At 47.1% G+C, this 22356-nt stretch overlaps 1 protein-coding gene across 1 annotated transcript in view; it reads right to left on the reverse strand.

The window, feature by feature from the left end:
- RAP1GAP2 (RAP1 GTPase activating protein 2) overlaps nucleotides 1–22356 on the reverse strand; it is a 117823-nt gene that overhangs the window by 20926 nt on the left and 74541 nt on the right. Inside the window, exons 3-7 of the mRNA XM_028498093.1 lie at nucleotides 13113–13148; nucleotides 8419–8463; nucleotides 7650–7682; nucleotides 7022–7234; nucleotides 5803–5906 (exon numbers count right to left, since the gene is read on the reverse strand). Of these exons, the coding sequence (XP_028353894.1) occupies nucleotides 5803–5906; nucleotides 7022–7234; nucleotides 7650–7682; nucleotides 8419–8463; nucleotides 13113–13148 (431 nt within the window). The remainder of the gene's footprint in view (nucleotides 1–5802; nucleotides 5907–7021; nucleotides 7235–7649; nucleotides 7683–8418; nucleotides 8464–13112; nucleotides 13149–22356) is intronic.

A 22356-nucleotide genomic window follows, 5' to 3' on the forward strand; every position in this document is an offset into this window, starting at 1 on the left:
GCCGCTGAGCCTGAGCACCCCGGGCCCGTGCTCCCCAAAGGGGGAGGCCACAACAGTGAGAGGCCCGCCTAACGCAAAAAAAAAAAAAAAGTAATTTGGGAATTAAAATAACTCCTTTGGCACTGATAAAGGTGAAGAGGAAGCACATGAGCTTACTGTGAAGGTGCAGTGGGTCTTCTGACTACACCCCAGAGTTACCCACACCCACAGGCAGTGCTGGGCAGGGGCAAGCCTCCTCTCGTGGGGTCTGCTCAGGTGGGACTTACAGTGCAGGGAGCAGGAGGAATGCCCTGAGGGCAGCTAGCTCCAAGAGGGAAAGGGAAAAGAACACAGCTATACACATCAAGTTCTTACTCCCAAATTTAGCCTTGTATCAAGAGGGTGAAGAGAGCCCGGGGTGCCACAGAGAAGTGTTCCCTTCACAGAGCAAGAAAATCAGGAGTAGGGAGGGATTCCCAAGTTACAAAGGAGTGTTCCTTTTATCCCTACTAATACTTTTTCCCTAAAACTCTATTTTGTCTGATATTACTATTGCTCACCAGCTTTCTTGGTTAGTATTTCTCCAGCATATCTTTTTTTATTTCTTTATTTTAAATCTTTCCATGTTGTTTTTCTTTAGACATGTCTTTTTTTTTTTTTTTTTTTTTTTTTGCTGTACGCGGGCCTCTCACTGTTGTGGCCTCTCCCGCTGCGGAGCACAGGCTCTGGATGCGCAGGCTCAGCGGCCATGGCTCACGGGCCTAGCCGCTCCGCGGCATGTGGGATCTTCCCAGACCGGGGCACGAACCTATGTCCCCTGCATCGGCAGGCGGACTCTCAACCACTGCGCCACCAGGGAAGCCCCTTGAATAAGGAACTTTTTAAGGCAATTAATTTTCTTCTAAGTATAGCTTTGGACACAACCCATAAGCTTTTAGATGTAATATTTTAAATGTCATTATTTTATAAACTATAACTTCAGCTTTGATTTCCTCTTTGGCCCAACAGTTATTTAGGAAAGTGTTGAGATAGCCTACTTCTAAGTGGTTAAGTGAGTTTTTTAAACATTACTGTTATTAATTTGTAGTTTTACTGTCATATTGTAAGCATATCCAGCAAAGTGTCTGATTTTTAAAATTTATTTAGATTTATTCTGTGGCTCAAAACTCTGGTTCCTAAATCTACTGCTATCAAGAATGATTTGTAAGATTTTTAAAAATAGAAATTTGGGCTAACAATTCTTTTTTTTTTTAAAAAAGGAGCAAAGCTTATGAACAGACAGTTCACAGAAAATAAATACATGTGATCCTTAAATATATGAAGAGATGCCCAACATAATTCAATAAAATTATTATGAATTTAAACTATACTAAAATATCATTTTCAACTATCAGATTGGCAAAAATCCAAGTTCAAATTTGTACAGCTCCTACCGAAATATGAAGATATGCCCAACATAATTCAATAAAATTATTACGAATTTAAACTATACTAAAATATCATTTTCCAAAAAAAAAAAAAAAAAAAAAAAAAAAAAAAATAAAATAAAATATCATTTTCAACTATCAGATTGGCAAAAATCCAAGTTCAAATTTGTACAGCTCCTACCGAAGGCAATTTGGCAAATCTATTAAAATACATGTGCATTTATGTTTTGACCCAGCTATTTTACTTCTGAGAAATTATTTTAGTCCATACAAATTAACATTTGTATAAGGTTATTCACTGCAGCATTATTTGTGATACTGAAAGACTGACAATGGCCATTAACAGGGGATCTATTAAATAAATTATTTCACATTCAGGTAATAGAATACTATGCAGCAGTAAAAGGAATTAAGAAACTCTTTATGTACTAATATGGAAAGAACTCTAGATATATTGTTAAGAGATGCAAGTTACAGAGCACTAGGTTCTACAGAATGCTAGGGAAATGAGGAAATGGGAAGATATACGGTTATTCATGTCTTTATATATCTTACATATTTATATTCAAATGTATATATGTATGTATGTATGTTATATATGTATATATAACACATATATGTGTGTATATTATACATGTTATATATAACTGTTATATATATATATATATTTTACACATATATAACAATTATATATATAATTGTTATATATGTATAACAATTTGTTATTTTTTTAAATGGTTGGAGCCTAGAAGTCTAGGTTTTGTTTTAAAGCCCTATCTACCTTATGATCAATTTGTGTAAATATTCCATAGACACTTGAAAAGAAGCAGAAATCTCCATGAGAGGATCAAAGTTTGATAGCCAAGTATAGGTACAGATACATATAAAGATACATATATACAATTGACATAAATAATATTAATGAGATTATCCATACCCTCTCATTCCCTACCCTAGTTGATGTCAAGTGGTAAGAAGTATGTTAAAATCTACCGCTACAAGGCTTCCCTGGTGGCGCAGTGGTTGAGAATCTGCCTGCTAATGCAGGAGACACGGGTTCGAGCCCTGGTCTGGGAGGATCCCACATGCCACGGTGCAACTAGGCCCGTGAGCCACAACTACTGAGCCTGTGCATCTGGAGCCTGTGCTCCGCAACAGGAGAGGCCGCGATGGTGAGAGGCCCGCGCACCGCGATGAAGAGTGGCCCCCGCTTGCCACAACTAGAGAAAGCCCTCGCACAGAAACAGACCCAACACAGCAAAAATAAATAAATTAATTAATAAACTCCTACCCCCAACATCTTAAAAAAAAAAAATCTACTGCTACAATTGTATTCTGCCAATTTCTCCATATTTTAATCACTATATATATGTGTATATATATATACATATATTATGTTAAAATATATACTATTAACAACAAAAGGGTTCATAACATATCTTCGCTGTGGATTTTATCTTTCACAAATAGACAACGGCCCTCTTTGTCACACTGATTGCTTTGCCTTAAATTCTGTTTTTCCATATTAATATTGCCCACTCTGCTTTCTTTTCAGATTTGATTGTTATAACTTTTTCTCAACACTTTTCTTTTTAAATATAGTTACTTTCTTTAATAAAATTAATTGATTGATTTTTTTTTCCCCTTTGGAAAGATGACCCAAACTGAGAATCTTTTCTGTGTAATAGTGCAATTTAACTAATTTATATTTATTATACATCATCTATGTACTCAGACTTATTTCCATTATCATATTTATTTATTTATGATTCCTCTATTTTCTCTCTTTTTCTATATGGGTATGTTTTCTTTGTCATCCTTTCTTATTTGAAATGTTTTCATTCTACCAGTGATTTTATATCCATGGAATATTAAATTTTCATCAGAATATGTCCAGCTATTAGTTTCCTTTCATTGATTTTGTCTGATATTTGGTGAATCATTTTGATCTGCAGATTTAAGTCTTCAATCAGCTTAAGAACATCCATTATCCACATGTTTAATTCCCGTTCACTATCCTCCACATTCATTATAATTTTGCTTATCATTTTATAGTTGTTGTGTTTACCTTTGAATTATGTGAGAGCTTCTTAATCTTATTCTCAATATTACTAACTGGGTTTTCCACAAAGTAGATTCTGCTCTTTACTGTTTGTAATATCATTTAGAATTCTTCTTGGCCATTTTTACTTTTTTAATATTATTTCCTTAATTTAACCAGCACCTTCTTCATATCATTCTATTGCCTTATTTAATCTTTTGCCTTTAAAACACTTTATTTTTTTCTAGAAGTCTGCCGAAAACACAAAGTTAATAGATATCTAAATTTTACTTGGCTTTCTATAACAAATCCTTTTCAAAGCTTGGTTATTTCCCTACCTTCTAAATGCTAGGTTATACTGTTTTAGATGCAGAATCTTTTCTTACATCAAACTATGAGGGGTTTTTTTTCCCCTCTCCTTCTTCTTTTTATATCCAAATTTGAAAAAGGAGACATCTACTCAGGCTTGTTATTTATCTCCAAACTGTGAGTAGATTCTCCTTGGCAACTCTCATGGCACACACAGATGCTGTTAGAATACTCTCCTCAGATTTTAGGCTAGAGAGCTGGTTGTTATAAGACATCAATTAAATAATCCAGAAGCCTACAGGGAATGAGGAAGAAGCTGGGACAGGAGTCACTGCCAGCAGAGGAATTTCATCTCTGCATAATTTCTTCTTTGTGCCTGGTAAAGTTACTAGGCTGTGGGACCAATTTTTTTATGTCTGGTTTTCAATTTGGCCATTACTCTGGGTACACGATGTGATTATCCAACTTCCTAGCTGGTGAATGGCTTCTCTCTGCCACCCCACTCGCTGGATTTCTGTTTGGGAGAGCCACATTTGAGCTTGGGCTCCCCAGGGCACTGATTTCAAATGTTATTGACCCCAAACAACAAAAGTGGTTCCACATAGAAAGACCCCTGACTGTTCCAGGGCTCCCCTTACTTCTAAACAGCACAGAATTGTCCCCAAATCTCCAATTTCATATATTCCCACACTACATTGCTTTCTAAGGAAGAAGCAATGGGGTTCAACTCTCAGTATCACCTACATTACAGTTTTAACTACCCCACAGATTACAAAAAAAAAAAAAAATCATCTAAGTATGTTGCGTGCTGGGCATTTCTCTCGTTTTTAGTCCAGGTGCAGCATTTCAGATAGGCTATATACTAGAAAAAGAGGGTTATCCTTGTGTTCAATTATCTTCTTACTCAGAAATTCTACCCAACCTGGGTCTGATTTTTATTAAGAAAGGAAGTAATTTTCTTTACAGAGGTTCACCTAGCTCGAAATCCTATTGGGAGATGGGGATCCAGGTATTATACTCCCTCAGAAAATTGGCTCTAGCGATTTAATGGACTCTTCCTTGCCTTGCAAACATCATTTCTAGCCAGGTGAACCTCAGCAAAGAAAATTGCTTCCTTTCTTAATAAAGAGCAAATGAAAATTGGATGAGTGCTGACAACTTCCTTGTACCAGCACCCCCTCTCACCTCTCCTATAGCAAGGCTATGTGTCCCTGTCCATCCCAAATTTATCTCAAAATCTGGGCAGAAAAAAAAAATGTTATTGCTCTTTTCCAAATACCTTCAAGGACTGCCAATTAGATTCACAAATATGGACTGGGAACTTGACAGGTTCATGGCTAAGCACCAGCACTGGTCTTCCTGGCTTCTCCACCAGCCCACCAGGGACAGAGATAAATAAGGCAGACTCTGTGCTCCCACAGTGTCCTGTGTAAATCACTAAAATAATACCTGCACCACATATTAAACTCCTCCATGTTCCTCTCCACTAGACCATAAGCCTGCAGAGAACACAGACCATCCCTCTGTCGTTATTGCAAAGGAGGTTCTACAAAACACGTTAGTGACACCAAACAGAAACCAGTTCCAGCTCCTGCCCTTGAGGAGGTCATATTCCAGAGAGAGGTCGCCGGCTTAGCTGTGAATCAGCGCTCCCGTTGTGACCACTACTCCGTCTCCGGTGCACACAGATGCTTTGGGATCTATTTTCCCTGACTGGCTGCACACCGTAGGTAGTAATCTGGCAAACCCTCTCCCAGGACAGCTTGGAGTTGCATCTCAGCAGGATAAGCCATCTTCCTCTGAGTCCCAGTCCCCACAAGAGAGGCAGGTTGGGGTATGGTCTAGATGACCTTGAACCAGATACCACTCTGACTCCTGCAATCAGCCCCAGGCATAAACACCTGGTCTCCCTGCCTGGCAACTCAGACATAGCCCCAAGAGTCCAGCCAGGTCTGTTTCCCCAGCACACCCAGAGCAGACTGGTCAGACTGGTATTCTGGGTCCTGGCCACTAGAGGCGTGGCCTCTAACAGTGCAGAAGCCCCACCTGAGAATGATCCGAAGGTACTCAATACCATCCGCCTCCTCACACTTGATGGACAAGAGCAAGTTCCCCAGACTGCTGCCGGTACAGTAGAAGTTTAGATGATCCTAGAGACGGAAATCAGGTGTTAGCGGGGAGGAGGGGACCCTCCGGACATGTTCCCCCAAATCACCTCCTTCACCAGGAGTCAGAAGCCCCATAGCAATGAGGAAGAGAAGGATGCTACTGCTGTGGCACTGGGCTGAGGGCCTAATAGCCTTTACCTCCTTTAATCCTGACTACAACTTTATGCAGGAGAAAACATCATCATCTCCATTTCACAGACGGGTAAACCAAGTTCAGAGTTGTTAACTGTCCAGGGTCACACAACTAATAGTGAAAGATCCAGGGTTCAAACCCACACCTGTCTTGACCAAAGCCCAAGTTCTTCACCACAAGATATCGAGTCCACTTCCTTGCTTCCAGGGGCAACGCTTGCCAATTCAGACTATTTGTGGGAATAAAGCTAGGAGGATCACTGACACCTCCACCCAAGGGGAGCCAGGAGGTCCTCTGGACAGTGGGTCTCTTCCTGGCCCAGGGAGCCCATACCAGACAGGCCGTATCAGGATGCGGCCCTCCAACCTGCACTTTAACACATTCCCCAGGGGGTTCTGATGCAGCTCCTAAGACTGCAAAGCTGCCCTTAGGCCAGAGATTTCCGGAATCTGCCTTCAGCACTTCCAGAACCTGGCAAGTCTAATGGGCAGAATATATTTAAAGACATGTAACTTTGTCACTTTTAAGCCATCAGAGGCTCACAGCACATCATCCAGTACAAGTATGCAGGGGGACCTGCTGGAATGAGGACACGAGAGACTTGTACCATTTTGACAGAAACAGACTTCCAAGGTGTGAGAACATATTTGTCCCTTCCACCTCCTTCACCCGCAAACACTACCCATTCCATCACCTCCTAAAAGATTTGTTGGGGGTGATCCCCACCCAGACGCATCACACCAAGAGCCTTCCTAACTTCTGCACACCCTCCGTCCGCCCCACCCCTGCCCAGGAGCACAGCCAGTCAGACCTCTCCAACGAGGACACAGGCAGGCAACAAGGGCGGGGCGGGGGACTTCGAAGAGGAGAGACAGAGATAAAGGGGCAACTGGAGAGGAATGCTGGGTTCCTGGGGCCCTCCCCCTCCGCAGCTATTTTTGCCCCCGGGCCCCCTGGGCCTCACCTTCCCCAGGAAGTGCCTGCGGTAGGCCCTGGCTTCACCCTTGCACTCGAGCTTGTAGCCAAACGTGCTGGGGCTGAGGTTGTCCTCTTCCTCCTCCTCACAGATGCTGCTGCCCAGGGAGGTCGGCGTGCTCACGTTCTCAGGGTCCTCAATCCAATAGCCCCCAAACTGGGGCAGGACGATCAGGGGGTATGGGCCTCCCTTCTCCACCACCTAGAGGCAGAAGGAGGGTCTTGCACTGCAGCCTGCCCTGGGTCTGCAGGAGGTGGGGAGAGGTGCCAGTAGGGGTGCCCTCCAACCTCTGAACTGCTCCAAGGAGGGGATCCTGTCTTTGAGGCCAAAAGCAGCAACATGAACCCCTCCCCTAAGCCCTACAACGTCTCCAGCTTCACCAACCTTGTAGTTTCAGAGGTGCAAAGTTTGGATGGGTACCCCCAATTTAAACATGAAAAAGCTGAGGTCACAAAGGGAAAGGTGGCAAGAGGCCTCAAGCCCTCAAGCCCCAGGGCCAGGGTTCTCTCCCACATGGGGTGGGGCAGGGACCATCAATATCATCACCGTCAGCTCCCCCGGCCCCCCCACCCAAAGACAGGACCCAGAGCTGCAGTGCGGCCAGGAGGGTTCCTACCTCATCGATGCTGGGGTACGGAATGTAGTCGTCCTGCAAGACAAACCAGACAATGTCACCATGAGTCCCGTCAATGCCCAGAAAGTTTGATCACTGTTTCCATTCCCCTCTCCACCCCTTACTCCAGATGGGGTAAGGAGTAGGCTGGGGGGCCTGGCAGGCTGCACCAGGGCTTTGGGAGCAGCAGTGGGAAGAACACCGGACAGAACAGCCTAGAGGCAGCTCTGGGATCTGGCTCGAGTTCTTCCCCAAACTGACAACCTGAGTGCAAACCCTGCCAGCTGAAGATGCAGAATGCAGAGCGCTGAGTCCCACACTCCTGTGACCCAGCTTCTCACCCTATAGGATGCTGTAACAGGAAGATGACCTCTGGTCCCACCTAGCCCCCTCCAGGAAAGGGGGTTAACCTCTAAGTGATAAGCTGCATGCCTGGGCCTTGGCAATGGAAGCTGAAGCTGAGAGCTGATGCCTCCGGAGCCTGGAGCATAGAGCCTGACACCCCTACGTGCTGCATGCGGTCCGTTTGCAGGAGCAGGTGCGGAGAAGCCAAGCTGAGCCACAGGCCTTGTCTCACCAAGGCCTCCACCCCAGCACACCCTGAAGCTGCCCCAAAGGCGTCAAGCCAGGGCCCCCCTTGCTGCCCACTGAGCGCCGGTCAACACAGTGTGGCCACTTAAGTGGCTCTTGGTGACAATAAGAGTTAGACAGTGTAAGATAGCAGACCCCAGCATGCCAGCTCTGTCCCCTGCCTGTCACCCACCCAGCCCACCTTGTTCTTCTGGGGTCCCGGCTTCTGCTCTTCAAGCTTGATCCCCTGCAGAAACAAGGAAAAGAGGATCCATGGAAAAGCAAAGGTCACAGAAGACAGGCCAAACAGAGGAGTCTATCAGGAGCAGCTGCCTTAGCTGGGTGTTAGTAACAATAGCAGCAACAGCTGGCATGTGCCGGGCCCTTACACACTCAGGCCTCACAGCAGCCTCAGGCAAGGCAGCAGCGTAGGGGGTTAAGAGCGTGGACTCAAGCCAGATCACCAGGATTCAAATCCCAACACTACCGCGTATGACCTGATGACCACGGGCAAGTCACAAAACCTCTCTGTAGCTCGGTGTTCCCATCTGTAAAATGGGAACGAAAACGTCACCTACTCTTGTGGTGAAGATTAAACGTTGAGAGTGTGTTAAGCCCTTGGAAGACTGATCACCATATAGTAAAACTACGGGTAGGCAGCATTTTCAACTTGGTGCTTATATATCTCCACCAGGCTCTCTCAAAGCCAGTAGGTGAGGGGTGAGGATGGGAAGCTGCATCTTCGGGTGTCATCGATGCCCACATGTTGGACCTCATGCCACACCAGCTCCACCCCTCCCTGGTGGGAGGGTCCAAGGGTGACAGGCAGGCCACCTGGTCCTCATTCTGCCGCTGTCGTACTATCCATGACCCTTGACAAAGTTGAGCCTCTTGCAGCCTCCATGGCTTCATCTGCAAAATGAGGATTCTAACACCCACCCTCCCGCCTCATAGATGTGTCACCGCAAGGGACAGGCACCATGACTGGGCCTGGATTAAAGCGGATCATCTGCAGTTACCTGGAAAATGCTCTTCCGGGGAGCAGGGCCCAGTCCTATGGTCACGTTCTGAATTAACTAGGTTTTGAGGGAGGGGGGCACATGGTGTTCCCAAGATTGTTTGAATAAATCCAACGAGGGTGTGAGACGTTGGGACACACGGGGACACACTGGGACACACTAGGAGAAACAGGTCCCCTCTAGAGAGAAGAGTGTCCAGAAGCGGCCACTGCCTGATCATAATAATACACATCGGGATCTTGGCCTTCCATGGCGCTCCCTCTGTTGTCTCCTTTGAAGCGCTCAGCACCTATTTACCAACGAGGAAACTGAGGCCCAGGGAGTAGGTTGCTGGCCTAACATCACACAGCTTGTGAGTGACAGCACCTGGATTTGAAGCTGGGCTGTATGTCTACACGTGTGTCTACAAGTGCAAGGTCCTAGCCCACAGCTCTCAGAGACCAAGACTCCTGCTCACTGGGTGGATTTAGACGGGCTTCTCCAGACTTGGCTGGGCTGAGTCACTTGCGGCGTTGTTCAAGAGGGCGTGGGAGGGCCCCCTCCCGCTGGACAGGTGCTCCTTTTCATACACAGGGGATAAAAACCACGTGAGTGGCCAGCAGACCCTGTCCAGGGAGGCAAACTGGGCGGATGGGGATGGGAGTGATGTCAGGAGTTTGTTTTGTTTGTCCTGCACTAGTCATCCCTGCCTGGGAACAGCCCCTGGGCAGGACGGCAAGCCTCCTCCTGTGCCTTCCCCCACGACAGAGCCACCACGCAGCACTGGGCCGTCTCTGTGTGTCATCCTTTGCAACAGGTATTATGATTATGCCCCCCTCCCCCATCCCCAGCCGTGAAGACACTGAGGCTCAGAGAGGTAGAGTGACTTGACCAAGGATACTCAGCTAGAACTTGAACCTAGGACCAAAGGGATCCAAAGCTTGTGCACTCAGCCCCTGTTGCTTCACAGGGATGGTGCCCTTCTTCAAATCCCTAGACTCTCGGTCTGGGAGGTCAGGAATCCTGGATCTTAGTTTCAGCTCTTCACAACTCTCAGAGTGCCCTGGATGCTTCACTGCTCCGAGGCTCAGTCTTCACGCCCGCAGCATGAGAGAGGGCGCCCACTCTCAAGGACAGACTCCAGCCACACTTCATAGAAGCCGCTCCCCGTGTGAGTTTCATACAGGCAGAGTTGGAAACTGCGGCCCCTCGGAGGCTGGGACCCAGTGGGCACGTGGTAGAGGCCCAAGCCCTGGGAAGTCCCGTTTCAGCCACCAGCAGTCTCAACTGAGATGAAATTGACCAACCGCCCAAGGGTGTCAGCCGCCTGCCGTGGAGACACACAGGAAGCAACCAGACCCCTGGGACTTCCCTGGTGGTCCAGTGGTTAAGACTCCACGCTTTCACTGCAGAGGGCGCGGGTTCAATCCCTGGTCGGGGAACTAAGATCCCACAAGCTGCATAAAAAAAAAGACCCCTGTCCTTGCCAGGCTCCCAACCTAGTTGAGAGGACAACCCAGCAGCCTCGAAACACGAGGATGAGGCCGGTTAAATGGGGCTGGAGTCTGTGCTCAGAGAAGCCCTTTGTTGGGGAGGCCGGGGGCCTCGGCTAGCAGTGAGGGGTGAGTGGATCGTGGGAGCAACCAGAGAGAAGGCAGGGTGAGCCGCAAACTCCCCGCCAGCTTGCCAGAGTGCGGGGATTCCGTGGCTCGAGGTGAAGATACCCGCTTTACTGAGCACCTATTACACACTGCCTCCCATCACTCCCTGTCAAGGCCGGTGTCCTCCCTGTTTCCGCAACTTGACTGTACGTTCCCTAAATGCACATAAATCAGTTTGTAGTCCACACACTGCTGGGCACAGAGCAGGATTTTAATAACTTGCTCGTGATAATGACACAACCACTAATAATAGTTTTCCCTCAAACAGTCCCTCCCCCTCCCCCCTTAGGGAGACCTGGCTTTCCCATGAGGACCACGCTTGCTGGTAGCAGCTGCCTTCTCAGCATCTCCACCTGCATCTCAGGCCCATTGTGGGCACACTCTCTGCCTCTCCTCCTAGAGCTTCCATACTACCAGATCCTCCTTCCTGGAGCCTGCAGCAGCTACTTAGGGTAAAGAGCACCATAATATAGTGGCTAAGCCTTGAAGCTACTTACTAGCCCTGAGCCCTTAAGTGTTTTATTTAATATCTCTGTGCCTCAGTTTTCTCACCTGTGAAATGGGGATAATAATAATATGTCTACTTCCTGTGGGCCTTGTCAGGAAGACATGAGATAACGCCTGTCTATCTCTGAGCCCAGAGAAGTGCTTGAAATACGTGGGCTATTATCAGCATCTTCTTCCCACCTACATTTATTAAGCCTTCTGGACCTCCCCCCATATTCCCTAGGGCAGTGGTTCCCATCTGTGACCCCTGACCCCTTGCTGAGGGGTGATTATAAAGGACCCCCAACACTGAACACTGATTTTTGTGCAATGCCTACAAAGTATTTACATATTTCTCATTTCATCCCAACAACCATGTAAGTGGGTGTTTTACATGTAAGCGGGCATTCTTATTTATAGAAGCTGTGATATTGTGATTTATAATAAGAAATATATATTTGGTCTTCATGCAATTTGAGGCACAGAGCTCTTAAAACCCTTGGAATTTCCTAGGTGATAAGAGCAATGGGAGCATCTTTTGTTATAGCATTTGGACTTTTGTCCTTGATTCCTGAAACAGCTCCAGAGCCATAAAGGTGAAAGGAGTGTCTTATTACAAGTCTATGTTAATGAGGTAACTTTTGGGAAGCCCCTAAGGATGAAGGCTTGTTGCCAGGGGAACCAACCCCGATTAGAGGGTTGGAACTTTCAGCCCCACCCCCAACCTCCAGAGAGGGGAGAGGGGCTGGAGATTCAATCAATCACCAATAGCCAATGATTTAATCAATCATGCCCATGTAAAGAAGCCTCCACAAAGACCCAAAAGGACAGGGTTTAGGGAACTTCCTGGTTGGTGAACACATGCTGTGCCCAAAGAAGGCATAGAAGCTTGCACCCCTTCCCACATACCTTGCCCTAGGCCATTCTTCCATCTGGCTGTTCCTGAGTTACAGCTTTTTATAATAAACTGATAATCTAGTAGTAAACTGCTTTCCTGAGTTCTGTGAGCCACTCTAGCAAATTAATCGAACCCGAGGAGGGGGTCGTGGGAACCTCCGATTTGTAGCCAGTGAGTCAGAAGCACAGGTGCCAACCTGGACCTGGGATTGGTGTTGAAGTCAGGGGAGGAGGGTGGTCTTGTGAGACTGAGCCCTTCACCTGTGGGATCTGACCCTATCTCCAGGTAGACAGTCTCAGAATTGAGTGAAACTGTAGGGCACCCAGCTGGTTTCGCAGCACTGTTTAGTGTGGGAAAACTGCCACACGTCTGGTGTCAGAGTGAGGTGAGAACAGTGCTGTGAGTAGACAGAAAACAGGAGCGAGAAGCTTAGAAAAGGGAAGGAACTAGTGCTGGCGAGTATTCGATGCAGGATTTGAACTCAGGTCTGTCTCCCACTCCGCGGCTCTGCCTCGCAGATGTGAGATGAGTCCCCTAAGAAGGGGCTTTCTTTCCAACCCATTCCAGGAACAACGGACCCTCTCAAACCCTCCCCACATCTGTCTGCCCTGCTGGCAGGTTCTGTTTGTCTTCTCTCCATCCTTCAGGCGGGAGCCGTCCCAGAATCCTCTGTGCCGTTCGACATGGAAGTGGCCTCAGGTGGTCCAGGCCATCAGGACTGTGACTTCTCTCTTTTCTGCCCTCCCTCCAAGGACCCGAGTTTCGCCTGTGGGTTCTGCTGGTGTCGTGTCCGCTGAGGTCACTGCAGCATCCCCACCCGGTACTTGGCTCCCCCGACAATGAGGGCGCTCACCTGAATTTTCTCCAGCATCTCAAAGAACTCCGCTGACTGAAAGACACAGAGAGGGCGGGGAGAGAAAGATGGGGCGTCAGCCAGGAGGTCTGCTGAGAAAGCCTCTCCGTTGCCTGTCTGGAAGCTCGACCCAGGGCTTCCCCAGGGACAAAATTCATTTGGATCAAGAGACAAGATCATTTGATCTTGCCTTTGCAGGGCTGGAGGGCCAGAAAACCCCATACAACAAGAGGGGGAGAAAAGCATGCTGGGGCTGGCAAATGGCCCTGGGGAGAACAGTTACTCGGTCTCTGTCAAGAGGGAGGGGTCCCTGGGAAAAGCCAAGGTCTCCAAAACGCCTGTCAGCCCTGGGATTCAGCCTCCAGCAGGATTCGTGTCTGGGATGTGTTCAGCACAACGGTGAGGCCAAGATGTCCCACACAAGGAGTTTTCCAACTTTTGTGGCAACACGCAGCTCTTCTGTCTTCTCACAGAAGTCTCACTTAGAACTCCAACATACAAAACCAGTAAAAGCACAGCTGCTCTGGCCAAGGCAGAGCCCCTGATGTGCCACCTCTGCCTGTCCCTGTCCCCTGTCCCCAAGGCACCTTTTGGGACCCAAGAACTGGTGAGCAAAACCTAAAAACCATTGAACTGCAGCCTCCTGTGGCCTGGATGGGTTATTTTTAAAATCATAAACTACGTAAGTCCAAACTTTTAACCTACTTTGGTGCCACCCTCGTAAACTCCAGGTAAGACCAAAAGGAGAAAAAGTGGAATGAAAGGGTGAGGGACTGAAAGCTCTACCCTAACAGACACATGCAGAGGTTGCCCCAGAAGTGTCCCCACTTCCCGCTCTGTGAAAACAGCTACACTTTTTTGTCATAAGATCACTGCCCACAGCGGGGCACTGGCAAGCCACGAGTTAATGAGCGCCCAGAAGAGACAGTCCCCAGATGAATAGGAAACAAAAGAAAGCAGTGAAAAGGAAGCATGTCCTTGTCACTTCTTCATGCAGAGGCAGGGCATCCACCCTGCTTTCCTCTGCAGGCACCAATGGGCCAGAACTGCCTGCAGCGCCGTCACCCTCAGCATTCTCAGAAGAGAACGACCATGGAAAGGACCCTTGTGGAGTCACCTGCAGAGACCTGGCCCTGCTGCAGACTCCATGTGACCTCTCCCAGGCTAGAGGTGGCCCATCAGAGGCAAAGAGTCTCTGACCCCCCAGCAGTTCAGGGTCTGGAAACCCCACTTGTGAATGTACAGGGTTGAGGACAAGCTTGGGTCACCCCCATCAAGCACCCTTGACCAGAAGCAGCCATCAAACACCCAGCTCTCAAACCTATCCTTCCCACTCGTTCTGTGTGTTCTTACCAACTCCAATCTCCAGGATACCGAGAATAATAGACATAAAGAACTTATTCAGATCAGTAAGGCTAGAAAGATGAGCAAAAAGAGGACAAGGAGGTAGAAACAATCAACATTTTAAATACACAGACCTCTGACCCAACAATTCCTCTTCGAAGAATGTGTACTATAAACACACTTACACATGAACACAAAGATAGATACAATATAATGGCCATTGCAGCATTTTTTGTAACAGCAGAAAATGGAAACAACTTAAATGTAGGAAATTGGTTAGGATAAGCTACATAGAATAAAATACAAATACTAGGAAAAACTGTGTGCCAATAACTGAGATGAAATGGACAATTCCTAGCAATACACAAAGTACCAAAACTGACTTGGGAAGAAACAGAAAATCTAAAAAGACCTATATTAAATAAAGAGATTGAATTAGTAATCAAAAAACTACCCACAAAGAGAAGCCCAGGTCCAGATGGCTTCAGTTGTGAATTCTACCCCTTAAAGAAGAAGTAATACCAATTCCTCACAAACTCTTCCAAAGATAGAAGAGGGAACGCTTCTCAACTTATCCCATAAGGCTAGTACTACACTGACACCAAAATTAACATCACAAGAAAAGAAAACTACAGACCAATATAGCTTATGAAAATAGATGCCAAAATTCTAGCAAACTGAATCCAGCAACATAAAAAGAACTACCATTTGACCCAGCAATTCCACTCCTAGGTATATACCCCCAAGAGAAGTGAAAACACATATTAAAAACATATGTCTCAAAAACTTGTAAGCTCATGTTCACAACAGCAATATTCATAATACCCAAAAAGTGGAAACAACCCAAAAGTCCATCAACTTTTGAATAAACAAATTATAGCATATCCATTCAATGGAATAGTATTCATCCATTAACAAAAAAGAAGAATGAAGTACTGGCTCATGCTACAACATGGATATACGTTGAAAACATTATGCTAAGTAATAGAAGCCAGACACAAAAAGCCACATGATTCCATTAATATAAAATATCCAGAATAGGCAAATCTATAGAGACAAAAAGTAGATTTGTGGTTGCTTAGGGCTGAGGGAAATGGGGGATTTGGAAGGTGATAACTAAAGGATATATGGTTTCTTTCTGAGCTGATGAAAATGTTCTAAAATTGACTGTGGGTAACGGTTACACAATTCTGTAAATATACTAAAAACCATTAAGCTGTATACTTTAAATGGGTGGCTTTATGGTACTGAATTATATCTCAATAAAGCTGTTCAAAAAAGAAAAACTACTCAGTTATTCAAAAAGAAAGCAGCAGATCTATATTGCTTATATAAGATGCTCTCCAAGATATATTAACGGGGGGGTGCAAATCAGAACATCACATAGAATACGATCCCCTTTTAATAAAAAGAAAACCTAAAATGACCTGTATTTATGTATATAAATGCATAGAAAATAATACAGAAGAATATACCTCACACTATCAAAAAGTGATTATATCGAGAAGGCGGAGAGAGTAGTGAAGGGGGTTTTGCTTTATACATGGCCTGCTTCACAAGCAGGTAGACCTACATTACTGGTATAATTCAATTTCAAAGAAATAAGTTTTGGAAAGGAAAACAGAAAAATGTGCAAAGGACAGGAACAAACAACATGCTAAAGGAGAAATATAAAATGACCAATAAACAAATGGAACACGCCCAACCTCCCAAGTTATGAAAGAAATTAAGATAATAGTAAGATAATATCTTTCACCTATCAGATTGGCCACAATTCAAAAGAAAATCCAGTGTTGGCAAGGACTGTAGGTAAGTGTGCGCCTGGTACTTTCTGAAGGGCAATTTGGTACTATGTGTCCAAAGCCTGAAAAATGTTCATGTATTTTGGCCCATAAACCCCCTTAAAGGAATTTACCCAAAAGCAATATTTGGGCAACTACACAAAGATATATATACAAGGATATTTGTCGAAACACTGTTTATGGGTAAAAAAAGTGGAAAGAGCCGAAGTACCCATCAATGAGGAAAAGAATAAATCATACAAGGAAGTATGCCCGTACAATAAAATACTCTAAGAGGAGATCTGTGTTGATTACGCTACTAGGAAGATTCACGTTGTACTGCTAAGTGAGAAAAGTAGGGTTTAGAACAATGTGACCCCTTTTTCCTCAACATATATGTTGAATACACATATCACCCCTCCAGAGAAAAATATCTTGAAGGATATATGCCAAAATGAGTTATAAGTTAAGGATAATTCTTTTCCTTTTTGCTTTTCAGTATTTTTTAAATTTTCTGTAACAATTATAAATTATTTTTGCAATTAATCAACTGCAAAGACTTCAACACGTAAGTAGAGGCTCTGGCATGCCTTTCTTTGCTTCTCCCAACTCCTGCTACATGCCCTTCCTGTACCCTCGTAAGATGCTGTGCTCAAGGACACAAGTTATACAGCCTTTTGTGCCCACAGAAAGCCCCTGAAATTCGGGCCAATTCATTTCCAGGTCTAACCATGGCCCTGTGTGTTATAGACTAAGAGTCACCCCCATATCCAGCTTACCCCCTGGGATCCATATAAACTGGCAACCAAAAATACCTTAGGTGTGTTCCTACATAATGCCCTTGTGTTGGTTAATCAATTAACCCCAAATGATTAAGCGCTGGCAAGGCATGGACTGGTCACTGGAAGTACCAGGCAAGGGCTCCATTTCTAGGGTAACTTGACCTTAATTATGAGACAAAGTTACACAGGGTTATGTTACAGATGACCAGTGGTTCAGAGGAGGCATGAAGCACTTCTTGCTGGGTGGTGAGGATATTAGCTCTGCACTGCTGTAGAACAAATTACCCCAAAACTTGGTGACTCAGAACAATGTCCATGGGTCAGGAATTCCAAAGTGGCTTCATTGGTCAGTTCTGGCTCAGGATTTCTCAGGCGGTCGCATTCAGGATGTCAGCAGAGGCTGCATCACCCGAAGGCTTGATTGGGATTGGAGGATCTGCTTCCAAGATGGCGCACTCACAAGGCTGTCAGCAGGACGGCCCACTTCCCCATCACACGGACCTCTCCATCGGTTGCTCGAGTGTCCTCAAGACGTGGCGGCTGACTCCCCCGGAGCAAGTGATCCAAGAGAGAAAGCATGAAGGAAGCTATACTACCTTTACACCATCCTTTCCCTTTCATCCTATTCTTTTAGAAGCTAGTGTCCACGACCAGCCCGCACTCAAGGGGAGGGGAATTAGGTTCTGAAGGAGAAAAGTAGCAGAGAACTTGTGGACATATTTTAAAACTACCACATCAAGGAAGTCTTCTTGTAAGAGGCTGGATTCCAACCAGACCTTAAAGGATAAACAGAAATCACCTGATAGAGAGGGTGGAGAGGGCATTACAGGCGGTGGTAACTGTGAGGGCAAAGGTGGAGAAGCACGGTGTGTACTCAGCGAATGGTGAGTGGATGAACCTGGCTGCCTGAGGCCTCTGGGCCCACATCCTGAAGTTCAGACTGGAAAGGAGGGCTGGGGTCTAGGCCTGAGAGGTTCCGAACGCCAAGAATTCAGGCTTAATCTGGAAGGCGCTGGAGAGCTGCTGAGGTTTGGGTACGGTAGAAAGATAAAGTCGTCCATGGTATCTGGCGGGGATTGGTTCCAGGACCCCTGTAAATACCAAAATCCAAGGATGCTCAAGTCCCTTATTTAAAATGGCATAGCACAGTTGCCCCCTTTACCCGCAGGTTCCACCAACCGGGGATTAAAATCGAAGTCTTTAGTTGAATCTGTGGATGCAGAACCCGTGGATACAGAAGGCCAACTCAACAGGAGGGCGTAGAACCCAGCGGTCAAAGCCAGGTATGGGAAGTGACCGACCTGCTACTGGCCGGCTGTGCGGCACAAGGCACGCGATTCAATCTCTCTTACTTCCCTCACCTGAAAGCGGGATCAGCCCCTGCCTTCCAGGGCTCATGTGAGGATCAAGTAAGAACATGGACAAGAAGTGCCAGGGCCTGGTCCACGGCCAGCACGCAGTAAACAGCAACTACTATACGGAACTGTTAGAAAGCTCGCTCTGGAAACAAGCTTTGTCCTGTTGGGAGACGGTCTAGTACCTTTCGCTTTCCTTGATTTCATTGGTCTTTCCAGAGGCAGCGTGTTGAGATTACTGTTAAAAATGGGTCTATTTCCCGAATGAAGATGCTTCATGGCCTCAGGGCTGGCGCAGGCGGTGAGATGAAAGGGCTGTGATTCAGCCTGAGCCCTGAGTAACACACTGGGTGGACGATTGCTGCGTGGACAGTGTCCAGGAGCAGAAATCAGCCAGTGGCAACTTGGCCCCAGCTGGCCTAGCCCCACTTCATGGTGACTTGTTGAACTTTCCAATGGGACAGCTCCAACCTTGGCAAACAGCAAGTCTCCTTTTCCACCCAGAAGCAGGGTGACTCAGGCCAGCCTGGAACGGCAGCTCCGGCCACTGAGTCCCACCCTTGTCCACACCCCCTGGGGTTGCTTCACGCGGCCAAGGGCACACAGCAGGCACTCAATAAATGCTCACGGACTCACTGGCATCGTCCCACAGGCCCTTTAGGACAGAATGCCTAAAGCATTCTTCGGAAGGGGATCTCCCTCCATTGGGAAGCCAGGCGCTGGATTTTCACAGAGAAATGTAATTTGGCCTTCTCATCAATAGCAGCGGCCCAGCTGTCTAATTTATTATTAGCAACAGCCATCAACACCCAAATCAGAGCAGCGGCCAGCATTTCCCCTTGGGCTCTGCTTTAACAGCCAGTCAAGTAGGATGTGAAATAATCACCGAGAGCCAGCACCCAGCCAAGGAAGCCACAGGCTGGGCCCCAAGGTTCGGTCCGGGTTTAAGCCGTGTCCTCCCACCTCTCAGTATAGAAACCGACCAGTCTTCCTTCAGAAGAACAAAATGAGTCCTTGCGGGGAGAAGGCCAGGGGAGGTCCGACACAGCAGGAACAGAAGTGAACAGGAGCTGCAAGGCCAGTCTTGAGGAATCTTCCCGATGCCCCTACTTGTTCACTCTGGTGCCAGCCCCCTGCCCGGGTGGTGAAGAAGTAGAAGCAACGGAAGGAATGCAGCGTGTGCGAGCATAGGAGGGCCGCCACCCCATCTCAGCACCCTGTGCCCTTCCCGCGGGCAGGAGCGGCCTGGCTTGCCTCTCTCCGGTCCACAGCAGCTCTACACGTGGACGTGACCTTTCCTGGCAGATGGGTGGCCACCTGTTCTCTCCTTCTTGCTGCATCGCAGCAAGGGCCCCCACCAGCGCACTCCCCTCTCCCTCCTCCTCTTCTCCCTTTCTGACCCTAGTTGAAGTAGCACCCGCGGCCATCCACCTGCTGCCCGCCAGATCCCTGCTGGGGGTCCTGCCCTAGCTCTGGCCTCCTCTGCTCCCCTCCTGCAGGCGGGCTGTATGTGTGTGTGAGCAGTCTTCCTACACCCCTGCCCAGAAGGCACCACACGCCCACGGCTCACACACAGGACGAGGCTGTCTGAGCGCCTGCACCTTGGAACAAGGCTCAAAACGGCACCGACTCACAGGGCTGTGGTGGGATAACGTGAGCCAGTCTGCGGAGCCGGACACAGCACCCAACGCAGAACTCGCTCCGTGCCCAGCAGCAGGTGTCTTCTTATCCCACCTCAGCCCAGGACATGCACGAGGAGGCAAAGGCATGTCAATAGCAACCAGAAACGGTAAAACAAGATAAGGATGGAGGACAAGGTGTCTTCCACCCCACACAGTCCCAGGAGAATGGGATGGAGATGTGGGCTAGGTGATGCTGAGGAGAGGAAGAAAACGGGTCTGAGCAGGTTTCCTCAATACACAGAGAAGGAAGACACCACAAAAGAAAAGGATTTCTGGGGCTTCCCTGGTGGCGCAGTGGTTGAGAGTCCGCCTGCCGATGCAGGGGATGCGGGTTCGTGCCCCGGTCCGGGAAGATCCCACATGCCGCGGAGCGGCTGGGCCCGTGAGCCACGGCCGCTGAGCCTGCGCGTCCGGAGCCTGTGCTCCACAACGGGAGAGGCCACAACAGTGAGAGTCCCGCGTACCGCAAAAAAAAAAAAAGGATTTCTGGAGAATTTTGTAGAGATTTTTGGAAAGCTGGGGGAGCTGGGAAACCAGAGCACACACCCCATCAGGAGCCAGCCTGGATGTGTCCCAAGGCCGCCCAAGCACAGCACATGCTGCGCTGCCCTGGCTCTGCTGCTGGCTCAGAGGCCCCCATCCAGAGGATATCAGGGTGAGGGCCAGCTGGCCGCCACTCTGGTTGCTGGAACCTGCAGAAGAAGGCAAAGGGTGGTTCACTAGAATAGAAGGTCCTTGAGGGTAGGGCTCTGATTATTTTGTTCACTGCTATATCCCTGGACTTACAGCTGCCTGGCACAGAGTAGATGCTCCAGAAACATTTCCTGAATGAATGAGAATGAAGTGGGCAGGGGAGACTGACTCCTAGGCCTGTGGGTGGTCAGGGCTATCTCCTCAGGATGGCTACAGTCAGGGCAGGACAGGCCAATGCATGTGCTAGTAAGGGCTGTCTCTTCTCTGGCCACAGACTGCACCCCTCACCCTGGACAGCCAACAGGTGTCCCCAGTAAGTTGCATCCAGGTCCTATTCCAACCAAGCCTCCTTCCACCCTCTCCCCTGTGCAACCTTCATGCTTCTCTTTCCCTTCTTTGGTCTCCCTTCATACCAACGCACACGGAACATAGCTCCTCAGCTGCTTGAGTCCTGCAGAGGCACAGCTTCAACTATGTCAGCTTGGGCCAGGAGCCTACAAGGCTCTCTATTACCTATGGCAATGGTGATACAACGGAATCACCAGGAGAGCTTGTTAAAACACAGGTTTCTGGTCCCACCCCTAGGGAATCTGCATTTCTAACACATTCCCAGGTGATACTGATACTCCTGATGCAGGGACTACACTGTGAGAACCACTGACCTATGGAATTATAATGTTTAATGCAGGGGGTATGTGAAAGGGACCAACCTGGCCAGAGCTGAGATTGGGCAGGGAGGAAGGGTGGGAGGATGGCTGGTTTTTATAGGACTTCTTAAAAATCAGGCAGATTTATATTTAAATCTGTAAGAGAGGATTTGAAAATGCAAATGACTACAAGTACCAGGCAAGTAACATAAAAGAATGAAGAGATAATAAGAGATTGAATCGGTAATCCAAAACCTCCCAGCAAAGAAAAGTCCAGGATCAGATGGCTTCATGGTAAATTTCACCAAACATTTAAAGAAAAATTAGCACCCATCCTACATAAACTCTTCCAAAAAACTGAAGAGGAAGGAACACTTCTTAATTCATTCTGTGAGGCCAGCATTACCAAAACCATACTAAGAAACTACAAGGAAACAAAACTACAGACCAATATCCTTGATGGACATAGATGTAAAAGTTCTCAACAAAATACTAGCAAACCAAATCCAACAGCACATTATACATTGTGACCGGGTGGGATTTATCCCAGGAATGCAAGCTTGATTCAACATAAGGAAATCAATCAATGTAATATATCACATTCATAGAATGAAGGGGAAAACCACATAATCATCTCAATTGATGCAGAAAGAGCACTTGGCAAAATCTAATACCCTTTCATGATAAAAACATCCGGAACACTAGGAGTAGAAAGGAACTTCCTCAACAAGATAAAGGGCTTTTTTTTTTAATCCACAGCTAACATCATGCTCAATGATACTGAAAGCTTTTCCCCTAAGACCAGGAACAAAACAAGGATGCCCACTTTCACCACTACTATTCAGTGTACTGAAAGTTCTAGCCAGAGCAATTAGAGAAAGAAATGAAAGGCATCCATATTGTTTGTTTTTTGTTTGTTTGTTTGTTTGTTTGTTTGTTTGCGGTACGCGGGCCTCTCAC

This window comes from Physeter macrocephalus, chromosome 14, assembly GCF_002837175.3.
Source record: "Physeter macrocephalus isolate SW-GA chromosome 14, ASM283717v5, whole genome shotgun sequence".
In the NCBI taxonomy this organism is placed as follows: domain Eukaryota; kingdom Metazoa; phylum Chordata; class Mammalia; order Artiodactyla; family Physeteridae; genus Physeter; species Physeter macrocephalus.